Here is a 15,710-nt window from a genome sequence, read left to right on the forward strand (position 1 = left end):
GAGCAAAAACAATAGGGCTTCGCACCTTTCGGTGCAGGCCATTCTGGCCTGCTCCTCGGTGCTCGGGCCCTAATAAAGCTGCTTTAAAATAAAATGAGAAATCAATTTAATAATCCATATATAAAAATGCTAATAAATTGATGAGTTCAAGTTCAATATCCAATTGTATGCACATGGACCTGCCAGACTCTTAACTCATACAATAATATAAGCATACTCTTTGTCTGGTCTACAAACCGTGGCTTTTCCGATCATATCTAACATGTTTGATATTTAGGATGTTAAAGGTGACATTTCACAAGACTTTTTATAAGATGTAAAATAAACCTTTCGTGTCCCCAGAGTACAAATGTGAATTTTAGATTAAAATACCCCACAGATAGTTTATTATAACATGTTATAATTGCCATTTTGTAGGTGTGAGCAAAAATGTGCTGTTTTGGTGTGTGTAATTTTAAATCCAAATGAGCTGATAACGCAAACACTGATCACCATAATTGCAATTTGTTGAAATTGAGACTCAATTGTGCTGCAAATATTTTTTTTTCTCTCTCTCTGCACTTAAAGGGAAATTCCGCCTTGAAATGATCCTAGGGTTAATAACAAACGTGTACCGAGTTCGACCGTTCACTGGAGTTTGTTTTCATGCTAGTCTAACGTGACCAGTGTTATTGCTAAACGCAAATTAGCATGTTATGGTAGCCTTCGGGGCATCAGTGCATTAAAAACAAAATTGCTATGTCTATACTACTAATAATGCTCAAAATAACCCCACACTTACACTGTAGCACAATGAGGGTCTCTATATGTAAACCGAAGCATTGAGAACTTTGCAAGTGTACAGGCAGTTTATTAAAAAGAAACATTTACCGTTCACGTCTGGATCACATATCCATGCGGGCGCCATCTTGGGAAAACTAAACTCTTGCGTGAAACGTTGTTGCCCTGAACAGGTGTTGTGCTTTCACGCGAGAGTTCAGTTTTCCCAAGATGGCGCCCGCATGGATATGTGATCCAGACGTGAACGGTAAATGTTTCTTTTTAATAAACTGCCTGTACACTTGCAAAGTCCTCAATGCTTCGGTTTACATATAGAGACCCTCATTGTGCTACAGTGTAAGTGTGGGGTTATTTTGAGCATTATTAGTAGTATAGACATAGCGATTTCGTTTTTAATGCACTGATGCCCCGAAGGCTACCATAACATGCTAATTTGCGTTTAGCAATAACACTGGTCACGTTAGACTAGCATGAAAACAAACTCCAGTGAACGGTCGAACTCGGTACACGTTTGTTATTAACCCTAGGATCATTTCAAGGCGGAATTTCCCTTTAAGGGCAGTGCTGTGGTTGGATAGTGCAGATTTAGGGGCGCTATTATAATAATATCACTTCTGACATTACAAGTGGAGACAAATTTTAATTATACATTTTTTCACATGCTTGCATAAAATGGTTTACCAAAACCTACCAAAAGTTACTGGGTTGATCTTTTTCACATTTTCTATGTTGATAGAAGCACTGGGACTCAATTATAGCACTTAAACATGAAAAATCAGATTTTCGTGACATGTCCACTTTAAATCAAGATGATTTTGTCACAGGTCGGAGCGGACCCAGATGTTAATAAGTCACACCCCTTCCTAGTTTCCACCTCGAGGAGGTCCCAAAGCCACCCCAATGACCAGACACACAGAGCCAGAGGTGTGGACTCGAGTCATGTGACTTGGACTCGAGTCAGACTCGAGTCATGACATTTTTTTTTTCACACGGCCGCGCCGCTCTCAGTGTATCTGCATCTGTGAAAAAAATGTGCACAACCTGCATGCAGAGAGCACGCGCGCTGCCTGCACGACAGCCAATCACTGTAGTCCCACGTTGGTTTGGATGCTGGGACCTTACCAGCAGTACAGCTCAGCAGTGTTGTAGTCTACGTGATACGCAGGTTTATACCTACTAGGAATTGTCAAGGAATTCCGTATACCCACTAAAAATAGCGCGAGGATGCGTAACAGCATGGTTTTGTGACATTTCAAACTTTTAGTCATAGTGAAGCACTGACCAGCATGCTACACTTGCTACTTTAGCGGGTACATATACATATATACCATAGGAATGAATGGGTCTAGGCTAAATGCTAACACATTCATAACACACTGTACACTGCACGCATTGAAAAAAGATAGGTATGTATTAATTCGTCTAGGTTGAGGTAATAACAGTTTAATATGGCAAAAGGATAGACTATTCCTTTAAATGTGGAGAAATCTACATAATTGATTTGTATGATGTAATTTGAAATCATGTGCAAAATAGTACATGAAGAGATGTTTGTAGCTGTATGCTTCATATTTTGATCTTACTTTGCATTTACTTTTTTATCGAAAGGTTTCATGACACCTCATAAGTCTAATTTCCAGAGAATCACCCATATACACATAGAAATGGAAATAAGTGACATTGTTCAGTGTGGTTCTAGTCATCAAAGTGTTTTGTATCAGGACCAGATGTCCAACTGTAAGTTCCTCATGGAAACCTGAAAAATAGGACACAATTTAGACATAAAAGGAATTACAATGAGTGCAAATAAGCATCCACCCTGAAACATATAGCAAAATAAGAGACACTCTATATGGTCTTGGGGAGTTTACAGATTAGAGACGGTTAAAAGACTACAAAAGTTGTTTGTGACAGAGCCTACTGCAAAAAACTTTGTTAGGGAATATATTTTGCTTTTATTTATATTTCCAATTTTTACTTTCTACAATGTAATGTAATCATTTGTACTTTTGAAGATCTTTGTAGGGTTGCCACCTGTCCCGGTTTTACCGGGATTGTCCTTCTTTTTAATAACCTGTCCCGGGAAATTTATCAACTCTCCCGGGACACTGAATGTCCCGGTTTTCGAAACGCTATGTGAATATGAAATTTAGCGCGCGCACGGCAGAGAGGGAGACCTTGCGTCTGTGTGTGTGTTTGCCTCATTTAGCGCATGTAAGACAGAGAGCTTCCTGATTGGCCTGTTTCAGGACATCAACCAATCAATTGTCAGTGTGGGCGGGCTTTTATCTCTTCTCCCGAACCAAACTAATCAGTGTATCTAGAAACAGGAGCGCCATGGCAGAGGGAGAGTGCCCCAAAAGCGAAAATATAAGACATATTTTACACCAGACTACACGAAAGTGTATCCCTTTCTTAAAAGAGTTAAAATCTTGCATGGTGTAGAGTTTGTAACAGTGACTTCAGCTTTTCCCATGGCGGGTTAAATGATTGTAAAATACATGTTGAGGTGAGTTCAACAAGTTTAATTTCATGTGCATATTTGCTAGTTGCTATTTAGACCTGTTTAAAGTTGCAATGGAATATAAATAAAAACAGTTTACATAAATAGTATAAGCAGCTTTAATAAATTGTAAACCTGATTTACATATTTTAACATAATGAACAAATAATTGGGTAACACTTTACAATAAGGTTCATTAGTTAACATATGAACTAATAATAAACTGCACTTATGGCATAAAGCAATTTTTTTATCTTTGTTAATGTTAATACATTTATTTAAATCTTGTTAACATTAGTTAATGCACTTTGAACTAACATGAATAAACCATGAACAGTATTTTTATTTACTAACGTTATCAAAGATTAACAAATACAGTAACAAATGTACTGCTCACGGTTAGTTCATGTTAGTTAATACATTAACTAATGTTAACAAATAAGAATTGAAAAAAAAGAGAATTGTAAAGTTTTGCCAATAATTGCATAGGCCTATAGAAATATTATGCTATGGGGGGGGGGGGGGGGGCTTGTGAGCAAACCAATTGGCCGGGTCATATATGTCCAGGTTTTTTATCAGACATGGGTGGCAACCCTATTAGAGTGAGATGAATACAGCTTGAACAACAAAACAGCAAACAGCTCAACCGAATGTGTGAGAAAAAACTGCTGCACAAATCTGTAAATAAGATCTCGACATGTAAGATCACATCATCAGAGCACACAGTTGTGTTATTTCTGCACAATACTTACAGCTTATCTTATATAACCCAGTGATACAAACATCTGAACTTATCTCTACATAACTCTTCTTGATAGCATCACTGTGCACTGTGTTGAAGAAAATGTTTCTCATGTGTGTTTATCTCTGTTTCTGCTTCTGTGGTCTGACTGGTAAGTTATAAACATTTACATTTTTGTTATACAGTTTTTCTTTATGATCTTATTTTATTTTAAATTTGATCAGTCTGAAGACGCACTTGCTTTAATTCACAGATGTAAGATTAGATTCATGTCTGTAATCTCATATAATGAAATATTATTATTATTTATCTAAATGTCCTAAAGATCTAATCTTTCAGTCCTACTGAGGAAATTCTCCATTCAGGAAATCTGTATATAGTGTCAAGCTGTACTTGAATATCAACTCTGTTGTGAGTTAATAGTTCAAATCAACCACGAGGCAAATAAATAGATGAAGGTAAAAAACAGCAAACAGGAGACGAAGTGATGTAAATATAATAAAGATAGTTTATTAAATAATTTTACTTGCTCAGTAGTTTTATCAATATAATATAAAACATTTAAAAAGAATAAAAGTGAATGCTAAAATGCTTAAATTAATGAATACAAAAATTTGTAAGAGTAGGCAAATATATAATGATAAATGAAGTAAAACAATAAATAAAAGAAAAAACACAAATGTATGTTTACTCAGCCCTTTACTATAAAAAGCGAATGATCTGAGTTGCTTTTCCGATAATTCTTAGCACTAATGCACATTTAGCATGTGTTCAACAGAATAAAAAAAAACGACAGGTTTAAAACAATGATGACGGTGAGTAAATGACAGAATTTTCATATTTTTAAATCGGCTACCCTAATATTTAAAGTAATAATATGTGTTATATAGAGTGTTTTATATACAGAGCAAACAAACAATAAAAAAAGAAGAGTAAAAATAGTGGTTTTATGTAACTATAATATATGTTTCATCACTTATAGTCTGATGGTGTCTGTGATCTTTTCTTCTGTTCAACTCTGCTTGATCTGATGTCATAAATCAAAATGGCAACTGTAGCCACACCCACCAGAGCAGAGACAACCAATCGGATCACAGCTTCAAAATCATGACAACAGCAAACGCAGTCTGAGGAAAACAACATGAAACAAATGTTTTAACATGGCCAATATCTTAAAGGGAAATTTATTATTTACATTTATTAAAGATAAAGTGAAGTCATTTCTAAGCAAAACTGCGGTTCTACCTGAACACGTCTGACAGAGTTGAGTGATGTTAAGATGTTGAGTTCGATTTTTAATGGCATTGTTCACCACACATCTGAATGTGTTTGTATCCTGATATTCAACCTCCAGAGGTAGAGAGAGTCTGATGTTGAGATAAGTCACACTGATGCTGGACAATAAACTTTTTCCTTTGTACCACGACAGACTCACATCTCTCACATTCAACACTGAACACAATAATGAACAATTTGAGCTTGAAGATGATGAAGAACATTGTGAAGAGTCTCTGGTGATGACAGGAACGGGCAAAAAAGCTGAAAAAACATTTGATAGAAAAAATTATAAATTACATTAAATTAAATAATTTTTTTGACATATTCAAACCCTGGATTGAGGTCATTCTGTCCCCTGTATTTAAGACCAAGTGCCCATTCCGTTCGTGTTCTCTGGTTTGTTTTAAAAGTGTTTTTGAAGAGTTTGGTTCCAAAACGCGATAAACTCCTTTAAAAAAAAAAGAGTTACCGCCAAAATTAGTATTGTATTAGGTCAGTATTAAAAAGTAAATTCTTAATTTTACGCAAAATCCAATAATACTTGAAGCCAACGAAAATCGAGCAGGACCAAAACATTTTACAGCTGATCGCTGTCAAAAAACTTCAGCGAGGACGTCCCAAGGATGACGGCAGCAATGACAGTGTTCTTAATATCACAAAGTGTTTTGATTAATGTCATTAATGTTTATTTTTTTTAATACGACGTGTCAACTAAATGAATATAACATGGTAAAGATGAATGCACATTTATACATTGATTCAATAGATTTATAGCATTTTGAATAAAAAAGTGGTCATGGATTTATTGCATTTTGTGAAAAAATATCAGTCTTATAATAAATCTTGGATTATGGATTTGAATTTTTTATGTTTTCATAACCTAAAGATACTCTGTGAAAATTTGTAACAGAAAATAGTTGTTTTCATCTTGTCACTTTCTTGGTATAGAAAACACGTTTTTACCGAAATTAGTCAAAATGGATTTATTGCGTTTTGGAACCAAACTCTTCAAATTTTCTTCCTTACCCAATTAGGCCAAGTTGTTTAGCGCTGAATGCTTATCTTATTATATTTCAGTACTTTCATTCACTAACGCTAGGTGTTTCAATAGTGTTTACGGTGGTAACTTTGAGAGTCACACACTCTAAAAAAAATCCGTAAAAAAACGGACAAAGTACTGTGTAAATATGAAGGAATTTTCCGTATTTATGTTTTACAGGCATTTATCCGTTTTTTTAATAACATGTTGCATTATGGGTACAATAACCCCTGCTGCAATCTTTCACTTTTGCCTCTCTATCACCATCTCTGTTTGAAACATAAAATTACAACTTGCTTGCAGAGTTATTTTCTAACATGGATGATGTTTAACTTCTAAACAAATGCTGTAAGAACAAGATACAAGTGTTCAACTATTCCAACATCGACAAATGTGATTTAGTAGACAAATCTTCTTTCTTACGTGACGTGTAAGTCAAATGGATATTTACCACAACATTTATCACATTAAATCTACAGTTTGTGTTTGTTTTAGATTCATTTGAAGTCACCACTATGATGATTAGTGTTCCCTTTAGTTAGGTTTTTGTCCATTGACCTTCACAGAACTGTCTCTGCTCTTTTGGCATTGCAATAGTGTTTTCGCTTGTAGCAATTGCAACTTGTTTGTTGCTTGAGGAAGGAGAATTATCTATGATGTCATATAAGCTTGGTTGTTATTATGTTTTGCTGCCTAACATTTAAATATGAAATGATAAATTAAGAATAAAGAACTGAAATGTATAAGAGAGACACTCTATGCTGATCTAAAACACACTATATTTAATAAGATGGCTGAAAATTTGTCAGATGTGGTTTTTGCTTCAGAGACATCAATACTTTGGATACAAATCTCAACAATGGTGAGAGTAAATGTGAAGAAAGAGTTTTCTGTCCTGGTACCCAGCATGCATTGCGGCATGAAGCTTTGTTGTTGATTGTCACCATTGTTGCGTTTCATAGGCCGATTGAAGTGTCCCTAAAGGCTACGGAAAATGTTCTGTAAATCTACGGACAGTGTTCTGTAATTCTACAGAATGTTCAGTTTTTGAATAAACGGAAATTCTGTAAACATAACGGAAAAGGTGCCGGTAATTTTCTGCCAGGACATTATCCGTTTTTTTACGGATTATTTTTTTAGAGTGCACCACCAACAGCTGACAATCCTCCATTTCAGCTTTAAAAATAGCTACTATGTCCCTGCTATTATGACAAATTACTCCTTAAAAATGAAAATCGTGCATCAGATCTAGTTGGAATTGTACAAAACATGATCTGTGTTTATGTCTAGTGAATTTACTAAATCTTTACTCACCATAGACAGTAACATTGAATTTGTATGAGCTCTCTTTAGCGCTGTTGATGATCATTTCATAAAGTCCAGAGTCTTTGGTTTTGGTGTCGGTGATGATGAGATCTCCAGTCTGATTATTCACCTGCAGTCTGTCTCTGAATCTCCCATCAAGAACATCAGCATATATTGAGATCTCACTGGTCGCTCTGTTGATTTTTGCTATAAGAGACTTTTGAAGTCCAAACCTCCACAGTATCACATCATTTTTCTGTATTTTAGTTAGATGAGTGTATAGAGTAACAGAATCTTCCTCCACCACTGACACTGACTTCACTTCATCTGTATCACAAAACACACCTGCACACACAGAGACAAGATTTGTCATAAATGTAGGTTTGTTTTTCTGCACATGGGACAGGGCGACTGCACTGTATTAAGTAGAGGATGACCGGGGCCATGTATTGCAAGATTTTGGGGAACAACCCCCTTCCCTCAGTTATAGCATTGAAGATGAGTCAAAGCTGGGTCTTCAAATATGACAATGACCTGTCATGACAACAGACCTATCTTAAATAACTGTATATAACTTTATATGAAAACCTGGCACTAAACTAACTAATTTAATTCCTGAATATGAATTTATTAACAATACATTCTACAACCAGGTAGTGTTTCTGATTTATTTAGGACGTGACTTGGGTATGTTCCATCTCATCTCTCCCTTCCTATATGAGGTGTTGCCATTGAAGCTGTGACTTGGCATGAATTAACCCCGCGCAGCTCTTTGAGTAACAGATCTTCTCTAGACGAAAACTCCAAAGTCCCGACAAGAATAACTGATCGCATGGGGACAATTATATGATTGACGTGAGGTGCAGATGATGTGCAATTAAAATCCGATCACGCATTCAGTTATCCTCAACGTAACGGGGAGCGCGCTCAAGGTTGCGTAGCAGCGAAAGACGCACCACTCTCTTGCTTTTGAAGGAAAAACTATATTATATTTTTAACAGTAGACGCGGGCCGGGAGTTTGAGACCACTGCCATACAGTATCTTATTGATAGTTGGTCAGTAATTTCTGGAACCCTCAGTGCCCGGTTCTTGTCAGACGTGAAGTTAACGTGCAAATTGACAGCTCTTGACAAGAGATTTGCGGTTCGGCTGTAATAGAAAATATTTTAACGTGCATTAAAATTAGTGACACGTGTATCAGGCATATTATTATAACAACCGGGGCTTTACTAAATAGGTCCGGGGCTCAAGCCAAATTCAGTTAGAATAATACAATGGATCTGTGTTTAGTTCCAGTGAATGTTTTCTAAATCTTTACTCACCATAGACAATAACATTGACTCTGTATGAGATCTTCTGCTTGCCACTGATGGTTATATAAAGTCCAGTGTGTTGAGTTGTGATGTTTGTGATGGTGAGATCTCCAGTCTGATTATTCACCTGCAGTCTGTCTCTGAATCTCCCATCAAGAGCATCAGGATACACTGAGGCCTCACTGGTCGCTCCATTGATTCTTGCTATAAGAGACTTTTGAAGTCCAAACCTCCACAGTATCACATAATTTTTCTGTATTTTAGTAATATCAGTGTGCAGAGTAACAGAATCTTCCTCCATCACTGACACTGACTTCACTTCATCTGTATCACAAAACACACCTGCACACACAAAGACAAGATTTGTCATAAATGTAAGATTTTTTACAAATACTAAGTAGTCCAAACACAATTTATCTCTTAAAATCAGTTCTGTTGTGAGACATGGCATAGATTTAAAAATAACAGAATGGTAAAATAAACACACAGATAACATCTCTGAATTCACACATTCATATTTTTTGCTTCAAGTCAGTGGGAATCTGATAAAAAATAAGAATTATTACAGTAAACTATAAAATAATAAAATATGTTTATAACTGTCTATAACTTCAATTGATTACGCCTAAAAAATAAAAAATAAAAATTCAACAGAAGGTTTCTCATTTTAAGTAGAAAATTTAAGTTGGCAAAACTTATTTTTAAATTGTTACTAATTGAAGTAATATATTTAAGTAGATCTAACTTTCACTTTTTACAGTGTAATGTAATCATTTGTAATTTTGAAATAAGATCTAAACACTGAAAATGATTCATTCAATTTACTCAATTTACCCTTTTTTAGGTGAGTGGTCGCAATCAATTTATTTAAAGGCGGAGTCCACGATGTTTGAAAAACGCTTTGGAAAAGAAGACGGGCCGACTACCAAAACACATTTATAGCCAATCAAATCAAATCAAATGCCGGGTTGCGTATGTGTGGGGCGGGTCTATCAACAGAAGGTCCAGATTCTATTGGGGTAGGGGCGTGTTTGTTTAGGTGATTTCAAATATCAACATTGGCTTTCAAACATCATGGACTCCGCCTTTAAGCTACATTAAAAAAAAAAAAAAAAGTTTGTTTAAATGTAGCTTAAATAAATTGATTGCAACCACTTACCTTAAAAAATTGTAGTAAATTGAACGATTCTTTTTTTTCAGTGTACTACGAGTCTGTGAGATGAATACAGCTTGAGTAATAAAACAGCAAACTGAATCTGTGAGAAACTGCTTCACAAATCTCAATGTTTGATCTCGACACGCAAGTTCACATCATCAGACACAGTTGTGTTATTTCTGCACAATACTTACAGCTTATCTTATATAACCCAATAATACAGACATCTGAGCTTATCTTCACACAACTCTTCTTGATAGCATCACTGTGTTGCGTGACTGTCAGACCCCTGAAAAAAATTCTCATGTGTGTTTATCTCTGTTTGTGCATCTGTGGTCTGGTAAGTTATAAGCATTTTAATTAGATATGTCAGGAGAGAGTTAATGTTTTAGTTTGATCAGTCACAACACTTGCTTTAATTCATAATGTTAAAGACCTGGAAGCTAAATTGTTTTAAGATGATGATATTTTTGTTAAAACATTCTGTCATTAATCAAGAAATTGACATGGACTCAGATTCTTTTACTGGATGTGACATAAATTATTTCAGATAATAATTGTTAGAAATTAAAGAAGAAAATTAAAACGTGTAAAAACATAAAAGTGTCTGAATACACAGATCTTTAAAAACATTAAACTGTTTTTTTCTGTACTTTAGGTTTATCCAAAGTTCTTTAGTGTTTTAACATTTTTTACTTAGAATGTAGATTTAAAAAAAATATATAAACATAATTACTCTGTTAATATTTCTGAGTTCATCACACTGATGCAAGGCCGTAGCAAGCAACTTTCAAATACATTGTGATTTTGTCCCTTACACTTTTTTAAACCAGCGCCAAACACATTTCTGTGTGTGTTCTCTGGTTTAAAAGCTTGTCTGAGTTCATGCTGAGCTGCAAGAACCTGCAGGCGGATGACGTTACAGTACCGCGAGAGCGATCCAAAGACAGACTCCTCCATATGATTTCTCAAATCATTCTCGCAGTACTTTGATGTCATCCTATTGTATGTTCTTGCAGCGCTGCATCATGTTGTCAAATGATGTCAGATTAAAAATGTAGCCAAATTCAGTAAAGACGAAAAAGCACTCGGACACGTCTCGGAACACAACAGTGCAACAAATCTAGTTGGAATAATACAATGCATCTGTGTTTACTTCCAGTGAACTTTTTCTAAATTTTTACTCACCATAAACAGTAACATTGTATATGTATGAGATCTTCTGTCTGCCGCCGATGATCATGTGATAAAGTCCAGTGTGTTGAGATGTGGTGTCCGTGATGGTGAGATCTCCAGTCTGATTATTCACCTGCAGTCTGTCTCTGAATCCCCCATCAAGAACATCAGAATTTATTGAGATATCTTTGGCCACGCCATTGATTTTTGCTATGAGAGAATTTTCAGGTCCAAACCTCCACAGTATCAGATCATCTCTCTGTATTTCAGTATCAGTGTGTAGAGTAACAGAATCTCCCTCCATCACTGACACTGACTTCACTTCAACACCAAACACACCTGAACACACAGAGATAAGGTTTGACAAATAAGAAAGATCTTAAATATAAAAGCTTAGTAGAAGTTAAAATTAGAAACAAGTCTTTATCTTGACTTTACAGAATAAAACTAAAATAACAGCCTCGTGCAAGGATTTTGGGAACCAAAAATTCTTTCCGCTTAATTCACAACACGTGTATGCGCACATGAATTTTGTCTTATACTTGTTCTTACGTTAGTGAATTTGGAGTGTCCTACATGAGCGGTCGTGTGCACTAGGTTTTTAATTTGCATAAAAGACGCCCTATCTAGCTCCATATACGAATTTTCACAGCTCTAGTCCACAGAACATTTTAGAGCAGTTTGTCACCGAAGCAAAAGAACTCAAAAAGAAATTCATGATCATATTTAATACAGGTAATATTGTGTTTTGCATTTTTGATTCAGGAGGTTTTGCTGTCGCTGGACGAAGCCAGTATGTCTCCACCGGAGTAGGCTAACATTAAAGTATTGGATGCGATAACAAACACATTTAATCAATATGACAGAGATGCACATCTATACAGTTGAAAGAAAAAGTATGTGAACCCTTTGGGCTTACTTGGATTTCTTCTTAATTGGTCATAAAATGTGTTCTGATCTTCATCTAAGTCACAACAATAGAGGAACACAGTCTGCTTAAACTAATACCGCACAAACATTATACGTTTTCATGTTTTTATTGAACACATTTTATGACCAATTTATGAAGAAATCCAAGTAGGCCCAAAGGGTTCACATACTTTTTCTTTCAACAGACAGAAGATCACTTGGATTGACGTTTGGACTTCTCATTACATTTCCATAACGTTTACATTAGGCATTAAAAGGACACTCTTTTTTGAAAATAGGCTCATTTTCTAGCTCCCCTAGAGTGAAACATTTGATTTTTACCGTTTTGATATCCATTTAGCCGATCTCCAGGTCTGGTGGTACCACTTTAAACATAGCTTAGCATAATCCATTGAATCTGATTAGACCATTAGCATTGCGCTCAAAAATAACCAAAGAGTTTCGATATTTTTCCTATTTTCCTAAAAATCAAATGTTTAACTCTAGGGGAGCTGGAAAATGAGCATATTTTTTTAAAAAGTGGAGTGTCCCTTTAAGCAGACGCTTTCATAGAGACTTAAAAAGTGAGGAAGGAAAGTGCGAAGATTTGTCATTACGCGCATCTTCTTTTTATGTGTAGAAAAAATAAGTAGGAAATAATAATGTATAATATCCTCTATATAATAAAAATATAGATAATGTATATACTATTATAAAAAACAGAAAATTTGATATAAAATATAATAATGTAAGTGTAATATATCAACATTATTATAATTATAGAATAGTATTTTATTATAGCGTATGAGGTTATTGTGTAGGCTACATATTTAAAACATATTGTCACTCAATACAGTGATGCTGTCAACAAAGGTCGGGTCTGCTGAGTTTGGACCACCCGCATGCCATTGCAACACAATCTCAAGGCAAGACTGTTTTTTGCTGTTTTCCATGCCATTGAGCATGAATGTCTTTTCGAGTCAATCAGCACAAACTTCTATAAATAGTTTTTTGTGTTCAGAGTACAACGTTATTTTTCGTATCATTATTTGTTTTCTCATTGTTTTTTCCTCTTTGTGGCTTGGTTTTCAGAAAAATTAAATTTTGTCCTTCACTGACCTAAATCTTTACTCACCATAGACAATAACATTGAATCTGTATAAGATCTGCTTGCCACTGATGATTATATTATAAAGTCCAGTGTGTTGAGTTGTGATGTTTGTGATGGTGAGATCTCCAGTCTGAATATTCACCTGCAGTCTGTCTCTGAATCCCCCATCAAGATCATCATCATTTATTGAGATATCTTTGGCCACTACATTGATTCTTGCTATGAGAGAATTTTCAGGTCCAAACCTCCAAACTACCAGATCATCTCTCTGTAGTTTAATATGAGTGTGTAGAGTAACAGAATCTCCCTCAATCACTGACACTGACTTCACTTCATCACCAAACACACCTGCACACACAAACAGAGAGAAATTGACACAGAAGTTGAGAAAACATAGTTAACAAGTAGTTAAACAATTGGAAACCTTTAGCTTTTAAAATCAGTTGAAGACAGAATTAAAAAATAAACACACAGATGCAGAATCAGACCTCTGAATGTTTAGGCTTTGCTTACGGTGTTTGTTTCAATTAAAAAGTAAGAAAGTGAGTGCAAATCTTCTGACTGAATGAAAATGTGAATTATTTATTACAGTAAACTATAAAATCATAAAACATGTTTATAACTTACCAGCCAGACCGCAGAAGCACAAACTGAGATAAACAAACATGAGAAACATTTTCTTCAGTGTCTGATAGCCCAGCTAGAAATAAGAAGTTCTAAGAATGTTCCCTGAAAGTTCCCGAATGTTCCCAAAAACATTCTGCCAACGTTAAAAGCGGCTAGTTTTTTTTAAGTTCTAGGAACGTTTCTGTTGTCTGAACGTTAGAGTAATGTTACATTTTACCATTTTTAAACGTTATGACAATGTCATGTTTTAATGTTCACACAATGTTTAAAACAACAGCTGTTTATTATATTGACTTGTTTGATTGTTATGTAAATGATATAGAAACATTGCATTTTATTATTTTATAAAACATTATTTCTGAATGTTCAGTAAATATATTGCTGTAGAAAACTCAATTCACTTCCTAGGTTTAGATGTTGATGTTTCATTTTAAGTCACCCTTATTGTGATTCGTGTTTGTTTTAGTTGGTCTCTTGACACTTGACTTTTTGCTTGCTAGTTTTTTTCTGGTTGTGTTAACTTTGTGTTAATGCACCACATTTGTTATGAAAAGTTAATAGTGTATTTCTGTGGTTGTTGGTACATAATGGTAAAGATCATCACCTAGTTCATTTACTAATCAAAAGTTTATTTTCTGCCAATAATGTATATTAGATCCAACTCTTTCACAGCAGTTTGTCATTAAGGAGTTTTAGAAACTTTGGACAAAAAATATTTGCTGTATAGTTGGGATGCCCAAACATCAAGAATCAGACTATGAATCTCAACCATGGTGACAATTAAAATTGTTAAAAAAATCCTTATTTATCCATGCTGCAGTGCATGCTGGGAGTCCTGAATGAGGTTTGTAATTTGTTAATACCCAGCATGCATTGCAGCATAAAGTTTTTCATTTAATTGTCACCATGATTGAGATTCATAGTCTGATTCTTGATGTTTGTGCATCCCAATTATACATCGGATATTTTTATCCAAAGTTTCTAAAACTCCTTAATGACAAACTGCTGTGAAAGTGCTGGATCTCATTTACATTTTTGACAGAAAATAAACTTTTGATTAGTAAATGAATTAGGTGATGATCTTTACCATACCAACAACCGCAGAATAACACTATTAACTTGGCATGTTCATAACAAATGTGGTGCATTAACACAAAGTTAACACAACCAGGAAAAAACTAGCAAGCAAAAAGTCAAGTGTCAAGAGACCAACTAAAACAAACACTAATCACAATAAGGGTGACTTAAAATGAAACAAACATCAACATCTAAACCTAGTAAGTGAATTGAGTTTTCTACAGCAATATATTTACTGCATACAGAAATAATATTTTATAAAATAATAAAATGCAATGTTTCTCTATCATTTATATAACAATTAAACAAGTCAATATAATAAACAGTTGTTGTTTTAAACATTGTGTGAACATTAAAACATGACATTGTCATAACGTTTAAAAATGGTAACATGTAACATTACTCTAACGTTCAGACAACAGAAACGTTCCTAGAACTTAAAAAAAACTAGCCGCTTTTAACGTTGGCAGAATGTTTTTGGGAACATTCGGGAACTTTCAGGGAACGTTCTTAGAACTTCTTATTTCTAGCTGGGAGAGTCAATAGAGTGATGCTATCAACAAAAGTTAGAGATAAATCTGCAGAGTTTGGACCACCCCCGTGCCTTCAACCACACACCCTCAAAAACATCAATCTTTATACACACACACATATATGTATATACACATAGAAATGGAAATAAGTGACTTTGCT

At 34.9% G+C, this 15,710-nt stretch overlaps 2 protein-coding genes across 2 annotated transcripts; both read right to left on the reverse strand.

The window, feature by feature from the left end:
• Positions 1–4,559: 4,559 nt before the first annotated feature.
• Positions 4,560–11,116, reverse strand: LOC129452988 (uncharacterized). Its single transcript, XM_073865280.1, has 5 exons — positions 10,936–11,116; positions 9,145–9,303; positions 7,657–7,992; positions 5,271–5,564; positions 4,560–5,152 (listed from the first exon to the last, which is right to left on the reverse strand). The coding sequence occupies exons 1-5, from the start codon at positions 11,114–11,116 to the stop codon at positions 4,998–5,000; spliced, it is 1,125 nt and encodes a 374-aa protein (XP_073721381.1). The 3' UTR covers positions 4,560–4,997.
• On the reverse strand, positions 11,046–13,989 carry LOC141362959 (uncharacterized). Its single transcript, XM_073865281.1, has 3 exons — positions 13,941–13,989; positions 13,338–13,661; positions 11,046–11,632 (listed from the first exon to the last, which is right to left on the reverse strand). Exons 1-3 carry the CDS (start codon positions 13,987–13,989, stop codon positions 11,298–11,300), a joined length of 708 nt encoding a protein of 235 aa, XP_073721382.1. The 3' UTR covers positions 11,046–11,297.
• Positions 13,990–15,710: the final 1,721 nt, after the last annotated feature.

Source organism: Misgurnus anguillicaudatus, unplaced genomic scaffold (genome assembly GCF_027580225.2).
Source record: "Misgurnus anguillicaudatus unplaced genomic scaffold, ASM2758022v2 HiC_scaffold_31, whole genome shotgun sequence".
Lineage (NCBI taxonomy): Eukaryota > Metazoa > Chordata > Actinopteri > Cypriniformes > Cobitidae > Misgurnus > Misgurnus anguillicaudatus.